Consider the following 13144-nt stretch of genomic DNA (forward strand, 5'->3'; position numbering starts at 1 on the left):
CCCGTTGCCTCCATGTTATTCTTGCCATTGTGTGTGTCTTCATTCACAAACCAGTGAGCTTACCTGGAATGCCGATAGCGCACAGTGACGGGTAGTAGATTTTCTGTACAGTGATAAATGCGCTGTCAAACATGGGAGCCATATCCAGCAGGTAATTTTCGTGCAGGGCAACTATAAGGAGTGGCTCATGCTCCTGCTCAGATCCTGTGAACAAACATGAGCCAGTGTTAATGACAGGTATTTACAGCTTAATCCCACTGCCCACTAGATGTGAGCCTCGCACACATAGGAAAATCAGAACCGTGCCTTTTTTCTGAAGGTGTGCGGGACCAAACGACAGTAACAACTTGCATTCACACAGCCAGCTGAACAGTCAGAACATCCCAAACATTGGACACCGAGTCACGCGAAGGAGACATTACAGCAGCTGGCCAACCTCCCAAGGTGGACACACTTTCCCATTCTGGCTCCGGCTTCGAACAATCCGGGAGGGCGGGATGACGTGCCCATTCTGTCAACGGAAGGATTTCTAATTAAAGGGACCAGGCCCTGGGCTACAAGGGCTCACCAGGAATTGGCCTTTTGAGATTGCGGGAACCACAGGGATTGAGGGGGGATGCCTGGGTCGGGAGTTCTCACCCTCTCCCCTATTGCAGAAGAGAGTGCCCAACTCAGTGAGAGACGGAGACCTGGGGCTGGGGGTTATGGGGGAGGCTGCTCTCCCACTCCACAGGGACCTTGTTGGCTATTAACCCAGCTGCTGTGCTGGAAAAGAGGTCTTTCTCGCACAGGCTACAGGTGTCATCTATGACCTATCATGAGAGGTGGAGCCTTCTGATGCCCTGACGATCAGAGTCGCTGGAACCGAGAGACATCCTGAACTTGGGGCCGCCCCTCCTTTGAGCTCGGTCTCCATGTTTTTTTATCCTTTATTCTGTCATGGGATGTGGGCGTCACTTGTAAGTCTGGTATTAGCTGCCCACCACCAATTCCCCTCGAGAAGGTGAGAAGTCAAATTGTTTCTTCACGCGGGCTAAGATGGTAGTGAAGCAGAAAAAAGTAATAGATTTGTTCCATTGGACAGTTGATGCAATAAGACAATCACAAAATGAAATAAAATGGGCGTGTTCAGTGACGGGACAGAAAATCTCGCGAGAACTTCCAGATCGCATTTCACGCTGTGTAAGCGTTTAACCCAATTGCCCCCCCCCCCCCCCCCCCCGCCCCCCTCCCCCGGTGGGGGGCTTCCAGGTGAATTCCCTTGGGGAGGCCTTGAGAAATGGTGCCCCGGTCTTCGCGGGACTACATTGCTGGCGGGGAGGGCGAATCAGAGGCCGGCATCGCCAACTGTCGTCGGTGGTTTTGACATGTTTCCCGCCCGACTTCTGCCTTTGCCGATTTCCGGGAGGATTCCTCCCATTATCAGGTCACACACGGCGGGGAAGTGGAATTGTGAAGAACAAAAAGTACATAAACTCTTTCAGAAGGAAGAACATTGCTCAAAAGAATGATTAGATCTGTCAACCTAGGGGCAGCACGGTGGCGCAGTGGTTAGCACTGCTGCCTCACGGCGCCCGAGGTCCCAGTTCGATCCCGGCCCTGGGTCACTGTCCGTGTGGAGTTTGCACATTCTCCCCGTGTTTGCGTGGGTTTCGCCCCCACAACCCAAAGATGTGAGGGTAGGTGGCTTGACCACGCTAAATTGCCCCTTTATTGGAAAAAATGAATTGGGCACTCTAAATCTTTTTTTAAAATCTGTAAATCTACTGTGGTGTTGCACACTGAGAGTGAAAACTATGTTGGATGTTCAGGCACACTGGGATAGGTGCAGTAGGCTGGGGCCAGCACAGTGATGGTGAAAACCATGGGGGAGAGGGGACGAATGGAGCACGTAAGAAGGCTTGAGTGGAGGGAAGTATGCTCGTTTTAGCCTTAGTTTACTTATTCTTATTCTGTCACCTTTGCTCATGAGTCGCCAGGTATCTTTCTGATACCGCCACGTGGTTCAAGTCCAAGTAATGATTAATAATGCAACACACCGCTTAGTAAGAGTTAAATCAACGCTCATTTATTATATACAGCAATTAATACTTATACGATAATCCTACTTCTAGACTACTACCTACCACTAAAGGCCAATACTTAACTTTGGAAATGGCCCACCAGGTCAGTGAAACAAATGGTCTTTCGAATTGGTTCTGAGCCTGCGGGATTCAAAAGCTGGTACAAGTCGATAGTCAGGAGCGCCTCTCTGGTAGCGATCGCTGGAGTAAGACTTACAATTTTCTTGTAGAAGGGTCTCGAAGGTTGCGAGCAGGAAGAGAAGGGTCGAGTTGAACTTGGCCCCTATTCTTATAGTCCCCAGGGGCTTCCCGCCTCTCGGGGCGGACCTTGTACCTGGTTCCAAGTGATTGGACTTGGTCCCAATCACTTGGTTCGATATGCTCCAATATGGAGCGATTCCTTGATCGGGGGGTGGTTGTTTACCTTTCTTTGTGTCAGCCCCTGCTGGCGCCGAAAGGTCTGGGTCGGCTTTATGTTGCTAATTTGTAGCAATTGTTCCCGGGGATGGCTGATTAATATGCAGATTGCTGGGTTGTTGTGATGTTGATGGCTGCAGGTATCGGTCTGGGCTGACTTCCCCAGAGGCGAATACACTGTTTTACCTGCAGCTGTCCGTTTGAGTCCTGTTGGCTGATTTTCCCATCAGCCTCTTCCGTTCGCCATTTTAAATCGGGGTTTGACCAGTCTAATCGGGAATCAGCCATTTTACGTGGCTACAGAAGGTTAGAGATTAGAGTTTAGGGGGTTGGAGGCAGGTGGTGGCAATGGGGAAGGGAAGGGGAAAGTTAAGGCTTAGCCAGATTCTAGGGTTGGGGAAGGAGACACGAGGCCCAAGGAGAGTTAATGCCTCGGGGAACGGAATGGAAGGATGCTGGGAGGCACAGGGGGCCAGTGCACTAGAGGGACTAGTGGAACAATCCAGTCAGCTGCTTTATAGAGGAACGGGCATTGAGGTCGGCGGGAGGTTTAATTGGAAGAGCAAAGGAATGAGTGGAATTGGGAGGAGGGTGGGGAAGAGTAGGGCAAGGAGTGGGACATGAAGTGGGAAAGTGGGAGAGAACGGGACTGGTGGATTTTTCTGTCATTTTTAGTGAATTACATTGGTGATATAGCTGACCACACAGATACACACATGCATATCATGTCTGTGATGTACATCACACACAGACACACACATACAGACAGACACATGCACAAAGACACACACACAAAGACACACACACAAAGACACACACACAAAGACACACACACAAAGACACACTCACAAAGACACACTCACAAAGACACACACACAAAGACACACTCACAAAGACACACTCACAAAGACACACTCACAAAGACACACTCACAAAGACACACAGAAGCACACCACACATAGGCAGACACACTCAGGCACACAGAAACCAGACATCGACAGACACACACATACACAAATCAACAGACACACACCATACACACAGCCACACACACCATACACACGGACAGACCCACCACACACAGACAGACCCACCACACACAGACAGATGCACCACACAGACAGACCCACCACACACAGACAGATGCACCACACACAGACAGGCGCACCACATACAGACAGATGCACCACACAGACAGACCCACCACACACAGACAGACCCACCACACACAGACAGACCCACCACACACAGACAGACCCACCACACACAGACAGACCCACCACACACAGACAGACCCACCACACAGACAGACCCACCACACACAGACAGGCGCACCACATACAGACAGATGCACCACATACAGACAGATGCACCACACAGACAGACCCACCACACACAGACAGACCCACCACACACAGACAGGCGCACCACACACAGACAGGCGCACCGCACACAGACAGATGCACCACATACAGACAGATGCACCACACAGACAGACCCACCACACACAGACAGACCCACCACACACAGACAGGCGCACCACATACAGACAGATGCACCACACACAGACAGGCGCACCACATACAGACAGATGCACCACATACAGACAGATGCACCACACAGACAGACCCACCACACACAGACAGACCCACCACACACAGACAGACCCACCACACACAGACAGGCGCACCACATACAGACAGATGCACCACACACAGACAGATGCACCACATACAGACAGACCCACCACACACAGACAGGCGCACCACATACAGACAGATGCACCACACACAGACAGGCGCACCACATACAGACAGATGCACCACATACAGACAGATGCACCACACAGACAGACCCACCACACACAGACAGACCCACCACACACAGACAGACCCACCACACAGACAGACCCACCACACACAGACAGGCGCACCACATACAGACAGATGCACCACACACAGACAGATGCACCACATACAGACAGACCCACCACACACAGACAGGCGCACCACATACAGACAGATGCACCACATACAGACAGATGCACCACACAGACAGACCCACCACACACAGACAGACCCACCACACACAGACAGGCGCACCACATACAGACAGATGCACCACACAGACAGACCCACCACACACAGACAGACCCACCACACACAGACAGACCCACCACACACAGACAGACCCACTACACACAGACAGACCCACCACACACAGACAGGCGCAACACATACAGACAGGCGCAACACATACAGACAGACCCACCACACACAGACAGGCGCACCACATACAGACAGATGCACCCCACACACAGACAGATGCACCACACACAGACAGACCCACCACACACAGACAGGCGCACCACACACAGACAGGCGCACCACATACAGACAGATGCACCCCACACACAGACAGATGCACCACACAGACAGATGCACCCCACACACAGACAGACTCGACACACACAGACAGACCCACCACACACAGACAGGCGCACCACACACAGACAGGCGCACCACATACAGACAGATGCACCACACAGACAGACCCACCACACACAGCCAGACGCACCACACACAGACAGGTGCACCACATACAGACAGATGCACCACATACAGACAGACTCGCCACACACAGCCAGACGCACCACACACAGACAGACTCGCCACACACAGCCAGACGCACCACACACAGACAGAGACACCACACACAGTCAGACATACCACACCCATTCAGACACATACACCACTCACCGACACACCACACACACACACATACAAACACACGCACGTCTGGGAAACTTCAATCCGTGGACAGTCCAATCAATTGGAAATGATCTCATTGTTTATGAAATTATGGCACAGTTGCAGACGGCAAACGCCTCCATCCTGATCAAGCTTACAAACATACGCACTTGAAGAAATAAGAAGTTTTGTAAATCACACTGACATGAAGTTGAGGCTCATCTGTTCAACAATAACTTTGGGGGAGCTTCCATTTCCGGCTGGATCTCCGCGGACTCTGCAGCGTGTCAGGAGCAACAACCTGACATTTGTCAGGATTTTCTAGTCTGCCGCAACAGGTCACTTCCTGGCGGATATGGCAAAACAGCCAAAAATCTACTGATAATAATAATAATCTTTATCGTCACATGTAGGCTTATATTAGATCATGTTGGTGGGATGGACTGGAAAATCCTGCCTGCGCTGCATCAGCTGGAGGCCGAAATCACGGTCCAATTAAAGATGGTGAGTGTTTGGGTTCTCGAAGCTGGAAGGTTATTGGAGGCTCTCCAGGCGACTGGGAGCCGCAGCCTTAGGGGAGTTACCCGTACTCTCGGTCAGAGGAGAGAGAGGGAGAACGAGAGAGGGAGAGCGAGCGAGAGAGAGAGAGAGAGTGAGAACGAGTGAGGGAGAGCGAGCGAGAGAGAGTGAGAACGAGTGAGGGAGAGCGAGCGAGCGAGGGAGAGAGAGAGAGAGGGAGTGTAAGAGAGGGAGAGCGAGCGAGGGAGAGTGAGAGAGCGAGCGAGGTAGGGGGAGCGAGCGAGGGAGAGCATAAGAGGGAGAACGAGAGCAAGACAAGGCCTCCATCTCGAGACACCCCCTCAGCATTCTCCAAAATAAAAAAAGAGCCACAGCTGCTGAGCCGCCTTTGTGGAGGGAGAGGGTCAAGTGGGCGGGAGGGGATTCCTCAAAGTTCGCCTGCAGTGTCGTCTCCGGGTCTGACGCCATGGGGCAGCCTCCAGGCAGCTACCATGACCTTAATACCACGAGGGGACCCATTGGATGACTGAATGACCATAACAAACCTGTTAATGAACTTAACATCACTATTGGGCAGGTAGTGATTTCATCACCAGCACACACAGAGTTAACAGCAGGTTAACACCATGATAGCGACGGAGAACTTTCAATCCAATCACAAATCCCCTGATCCTATAGTGACAACCCCAGGTTTACTGTGTGAGGGCCCGTTTTAGCTCAGATGGCTGGACAGCTGGTTCGTGATGCAGAGCGGAGACCAATAGCCAAGGTTCAATTCCTGTGCCGGCTGAGGTTATTGAAGGCCCCGCCATCTCAACCTTGCCCCTCACCTGAGGTGTGGTGAACCTCAGGTTAAATCACCATCAGCCAGCTCTCTGAAAGCAGCCTACGGTCATCTAGGGCTATGCCGACTTTATTTACTTACTAGGAGAAACGACACCATGACTTAGAAAAACCTTTAGACTAAATTTCACACAGGAGGCTATTAATTAACCTCAAGCCTGTTGAGGGTTCGGGTCAAACTCTGGGAATGGATGAGGAACTGATGGAAAGGCATGAAACAAGGAGTACTCATTAGAGGAGCTATAAAAAATGGAGGGGGGTTGGGGGGGGGAAGGGTCAGTACTGAGTGCAAGCGCCCCAGGGGCTCAGGACTGAGACGAAACTCTGAAGCTCAACAAACGTAGTCAGGCTTGCAGTGGAGACAAAGCTGCAAGGAGCAGTGAGCTTGACTAAACAGTGAATTGGAGAAAATCAGACGTTGGCCGATCAGAATTGGCTCAAAGTACAACAGCGAGAAGGCAGAATAGATTTCAGGCGAATTAAGTGCAATCAATGCAGAGCAGAAACCAATAAAACCATCAGAATGCTGTTTGCAGTGTTTAGCAGTGCTGCCTCACAGTGCCAAGGACCCGAGTTCAATTCCGGTCCTGGGTCACTGTCTGTGTGGAGTTTGCACGTTCTCCCCGTGTCTGCGTGGGTTTCCTCCCACAGTCCAAAGATGTGCAGGTTAGGTGGATTGGCCATGCCAAATTGTCCCTTAGTGGCCAAAGATAATAATAATAATCTTTATTGTCACAAGTAGGCTTACATAGAACATAGAACATAGAACAATACAGCGCAGTACAGGCCCTTCGGCCCACGATGTTGCACCGAAACAAAAGCCATCTAACCTACACTATACCATTATCATCCATATGTTTATCCAATAAACTTTTAAATGCCCTCAATGTTGGCGAGTTCACTACTGTAGCAGGTAGGGCATTCCACGGCCTCACTACTCTTTGCGTAAAGAACCTACCCCTGACCTCTGTCCTATATCTATTACCCCTCAGTTTAAGGCTATGTCCCCTCGTGCTAGCCATTTCCATCCGCGGGAGAAGGCTCTCACTGTCCACCCTATCTAACCCTCTAATCATTTTGTATGCCTCTATTAAGTCTCCTCTTAACCTTCGTCTCTCTAACGAAAATAACCTCAAGTCCATCAGCCTTTCCTCATAAGATTTTCCCTCCATACCAGGCAACATCCTGGTAAATCTCCTCTGCACCCGTTCCAAAGCCTCCACGTCCTTCCTATAATGCGGTGACCAGAACTGTACGCAATACTCCAAATGTGGCCGTACCAGAGTTCTGTACAGCTGCAACATGACCTCCTGACTCCGGAACTCAATCCCTCTACCAATAAAGGCCAACACTCCATAGGCCTTCTTCACCACCCTATCAACCTGGGTGGCAACTTTCAGGGATCTATGTACATGGACACCTAGATCCCTCTGCTCATCCACACTTTCAAGAACTTTTCCATTAGCCAAATATTCCACATTCCTGTTATTCCTTCCAAAGTGAATCACCTCACACTTCTCTACATTAAACTCCATTTGCCACCTCTCAGCCCAGCTCTGCATCTTATCTATATCCCTCTGTAACCTGCTACATCCTTCCACACTATCGACAACACCACCGACTTTAGTATCGTCTGCAAATTTACTCACCCACCCTTCTGCGCCTTCCTCTAGGTCATTGATAAAAATGACAAACAGCAACGGCCCCAGAACAGATCCTTGTGGTACTCCACTTGTGACAGAACTCCATTCTGAACATTTCCCATCAACCACCACCCTCTGTCTTCTTTCAGCTAGCCAATTTCTGATCCACATCTCTAAATCACCCTCAATCCCCAGCCTCCGTATTTTTTGCAATAGCCTACCGTGGGGAACCTTATCAAACGCTTTGCTGAAATCCATATACACCACATCAACTGCTCTACCCTCGTCTACCTGTTCAGTCACCTTCTCAAAGAACTCAATAAGGTTTGTGAGGCATGACCTACCCTTCACAAAGCCATGCTGACTATCCCTGATCAAATTATTCCTATCTAGATGATTATAAATCTTGTCTCTTATAATCCCCTCCAAGACTTTACCCACTACAGACGTGAGGCTCACCGGTCTATAGTTGCCGGGATTGTCTCTGCTCCCCTTTTTGAACAAAGGGACCACATTTGCTATCCTCCAGTCCTCTGGCACTATTCCTGTAGCCAATGATGACATAAAAATCAAAGCCAATGGTCCAGCAATCTCTTCCCTGGCCTCCCAGAGAATCCTAGGATAAATCCCATCAGGTCCCGGGGACTTATCTATTTTCAGCCTGTCCAGAATTGCCAACACCTCTTCCCTACGTACCTCAATGCCATCTAATCTATTTACCTGGAGCTCAGCATTCTCCTCCACAACATTATCTTTTTCCTGAGTGAATACTGACGGAAAATATTCATTTAGTATCTCGCCTATCTCTTCAGACTCTACACACAACTTCCCATCCCTGTCCTTGACTGGTCCTACTCTTTCCCTAGTCATTCGCTTATTCCTGACATACATTACATTAGCACTGCAATGACGTTACTGTGAAAAGCCCCTAGTCACCACATTCCGGCGCCTGTTCGGGTACACAGAGGGAGAATTCAGATTGTCCAATTCACCAAACAAGCACGTCTTTCGGGACTTGTGGGAGGAAACCGGAGCACCCGGAGGAAACCCACGCACACACGGGGAGAACGTACAGACTCCACGCAGACAGTGATCCAAGCCGGGAATCGAACCTGGGACCCTGGCGCTGCCCTTTGTGCAGGTTCGGTAAGGTTACAGTGATAGGACGGGCAGTGGGCCTAGGTAGGGTTCTCTTTCAGAGCTTTGAGAAATAGTCTGCTCCCTTCTCTCTCTCTCTCTGCAGATGCTGTCAGACCTGCTGAGAGTGTCCAGCATTTTCGTTTTTTGTTGCTCTTGCGGAGGGTCGGTTCAGACTCGATGGGCTGAATGGCCTCCTCTTGCACTGTAGAAATTCTATGGCAAGCAGAGAGACCGTGGAGAGGAGCTACGAGGTGGACACAAGTGTCAAAGGTCCACAATGTGAGGAAGGAGGCGTCTAAAATTCATTCATCCATTGATGTGATGTGGACGTCGCTGGCGAGGCCTGTGTTTATTGTCCATCCCTAACTGCCCTCGACAAGGTGGTGGGGATGAGCTGCCTTCTTGAAAAACTGCAGTCCTTGTGGGTGTAGGTACACCCATAGTGCTGTTAGGGAGGGAGTTCCAGGATATCGATCCAATGACAGCGAAGGAACGGCGATATATTTCCAAGTCAGGGTGGTGAACCTGGTAACCCTTAAGAGATATATTGGACTATTCACAATATGGAAAATGCAGAACCGGAATATTACTTTTAATTAAAATGAATTAAAAAATGCAAAAAAGCTTTAAATATGTAGCAGCAGTTGGAAATGTATACTTCCTCCAAATATTCAATAGACTGACATGAGTTACATGCTCTCTGAACAAAGCTACATCAAGTATAATGATGGCCCTATGTGCTCATTAACTAATACATTGCCAGGGGATAGATGGAGTGCTAAGAGAAAGCAAGGAGGAGATTTGTGGGACACCAGTGAATTAAGATGGGCTGTGCAGCCTTTGTGATTACGTGACCGCACTTCCTCCTTCTGAAGTAAGAAGCCGAGGAGTTTTTTTCCATGAAGGCAGTGTCCCTTTAATTGACATCAACCCATACGTTCTTGGCTCGGGAATGTGTGCAAATGCTTATCCCCAGCAGGCTCTCAGATCCTGTTCGGCGGAAGGCGGCTGCCAATTTTCCAGCAGAAGAAAACACGAATGTTCAAGTGTTTACTTTAAGGGAGATTTGTAATGGATACTTTATTGGTTGAGTAATGAACGGAGGCCCATTCGGCCTGGCAACGATGCAGCATTGTCCAACAGGCTTAAAACGCCTCAAATTGGGAAGTCCGACCAACTCCTGTCAGCTTTAATCTGTTTTGCTCGCTTCAGAGATTAGCTAGGAGTTTGGTGGAGTCCGATTACAAATGATCCGTGAGACAGACCGCAGATTTGTAGAATTTCCTGTTCATTTCTGAGCTGCGTGTGTGGTGTTCCTGGCAGTTGCGGGGAGGGGGGGGGGGGGGGGGGGGGGTGGACATGCTCGGATTAGGACCCCGCTGCCTTCCTGTACCATCCTACCTCAGTCTCACTCACTGCCCACCATGCTACCAATTTCACCCTGGCACTATTCACCCCACCCACGGAATCACAGAAGTGTTACGACGCAGAAGGAGGCCATTCGGCCCATCATGCCTGCACCAGCTCTCCAAGCGAGCATCATGACTTAATGCCATTCCCCTGCCCTTTCCCCATACCCCTGCACGCCCTCTTGAAGTCCCCGATTGAGCCTGTCTACACCACACTTCCAGGCCGTGCAGTCCAGACCCCCAAACACTCGCTTTGTGAACAAGCTGTCTCTCGCATCACATTTGCACATCACTCGGGGTGGCGCAGTGGTTAGCACTGCTGCCTCACAGCACTGAGGACCCGGGTTCGATCCCGGCCCCGGGTCACTGTCCGTGTGGAGTTTGCACATTCTCCCCGTGTCTGCGCGTGTCTCACACCACAACCCAAAAAGATGTGCAGTGTAGGTGGATTGGCCACGCTAAATTGCTCCTTAATTGGATAAGAAAAAGAATTGGGTTCTCGAAATTTTTTCAAAAGAAATTTGCACATCACCCTTGCTCATGCACATCAATTCCCAATTTCAATAGTTTTAAACTGCTGTCATGTGTAAATAACTCTTATGACCCACAGATGACGAGCATCGTCGAGTGGATTCTTAATGCTTTTCACTACTTTTCTCGAGGATCAGCTCAAGGTGTGGACTTTTCCCGCTTTGTCTGGATACAGCTCATCTTCAAAGCTCCCTGTTCCACAGGACAGAGGAAAAGCAGAATGGGCACGTCACTGGACTAACACTCTAGAGGCCTAGATCAATAACTCAACAGACACAAGTTCAAATCCCACTTTGGTATCTGAGTGAATTTAAAATTCCGTTCATTAAATAAATCTGGAATAAAAAGTAATGGTGATTGTCGTGAAAGCCCATCTTGTTCACGAATGCTCTTCTGGGAAGGAAATCAGCCATCCGTATTGGGTCCAGCAAACATGTGACTCCAGACCCAATGTGGTCGACTCTGGGAAATGGGCTGGCAAGCCACTCAGTTGTATCCAAATGAAAAGCCAGGTGTCTGCAGGCTGTAACAGCTCAAAGTGGTGGCTTATGACCACATTCTCAAATGCAATAAAAGTCGGTCTTCCCAGAAACGCTCACCACAGAAACGTCACGGAGCAGAAAGAGGCCATTCTTTCCATCGTGTCAGCGTTGGCCAAAAAAGAAAAGAAATCAGCCATTTATGCTCACCCCATTTTGCAGCACCTGCCCCTGAGGCCTTGCAGGTTGTAGCGCGTCAGGTACACATCCAGGTACATTTTCATTGAGGTGAGCGTTTCCACCTCAACCACAAACTCAGGCAGTGAATTTCAGACACCCACCGCCCTCTGGGGTGAAAAGGGTTTTCCTCACATTTCCTCTGATCCTTCACTCAATCACCTTAAATCCATGCCCACTGGGGAGTAAACTTCTCAGCTCGGGGAAACCGATCTTTCCTGCCTGCCCTCTCTAGGCCCGCCCATCATTTTGTAGATCATTATGCCACCCCTTTAGCCTCCTCTGTGGAAGAAAAACAATCCTATCCTATCCAATCTCTCCTCATAGGCATAATTTTCAAGCCCAGGCAACATCCTTGTAAATCCCGGCACGGCGTCATCCACAGCAATTCATTCCAATCCACACCAGCGTGCGATATATCCTGCTTATTAATTCCCTGCAGCAACTCACTCTGTAAGCTTCCTTTGACAGCACCGCTCAGGTCCATGGCCCCTACCACTGAGCAAGACCAGCACCATCCCCGGCAATCCACACTCTGTGGTGATGTGCATCAATGTAAATGTATGTAGGCTAGCTAGACAATAGAGGGAGCACCAGAAACATCACACACACACACACACACACTCAACCAATAGATCAGTTAGATAGGACGCGACCAATGGACATTCACGATACACAAGGAGGTGACACGACCACAGGGGGGCATTACACCAACCCATATATAAAGGACACCACACACATGATCTGCCTCTTTCCAGTGGAGACAGTCAGTGAGTAGAGACACAGGGTTGATGCAGTATACCACCCACCACGTGGATTGCAGCAACTGGTTAGTCAGTCTGGGTAGCTATAGTAGGATTAGCAGTAGTGTCGAACCCAAGAAATAGAAGTGTGACTTCCGGGTGCGGTGATGACCAGCTAAGTCGCACGTTTCGGCAGCTCCCGTTGGAACGGACTTTTGGGCTCTTGATAAGAGCCCCAACGGCAATTTTAAACGGCCAAAATCACTGTGCGGTGAAATAGAAGGGAATCCCCCCCGGATACTGATGGAAAAAGGAGAGGATAGCGGCAGGATTGCAGTGCATCCTTCGGAGCAGCGGCAAGGAAGGGAAG

General features: G+C 49.9%; 1 protein-coding gene across 2 annotated transcripts in view; it reads right to left on the bottom strand.

The window, feature by feature from the left end:
* LOC140411054 (probable G-protein coupled receptor 139) overlaps nucleotides 1-13144 on the bottom strand; it is a 104183-nt gene that overhangs the window by 46723 nt on the left and 44316 nt on the right. For both annotated transcript variants that reach the window (XM_072500041.1, XM_072500042.1), the window contains exon 2: nucleotides 64-204. In XM_072500041.1, coding sequence (XP_072356142.1) covers nucleotides 64-142 — 79 coding nt within the window. In that variant the 5' untranslated portion in view covers nucleotides 143-204. The remainder of the gene's footprint in view (nucleotides 1-63; nucleotides 205-13144) is intronic.

Source organism: Scyliorhinus torazame, chromosome 4, assembly GCF_047496885.1.
Source record: "Scyliorhinus torazame isolate Kashiwa2021f chromosome 4, sScyTor2.1, whole genome shotgun sequence".
In the NCBI taxonomy this organism is placed as follows: domain Eukaryota; kingdom Metazoa; phylum Chordata; class Chondrichthyes; order Carcharhiniformes; family Scyliorhinidae; genus Scyliorhinus; species Scyliorhinus torazame.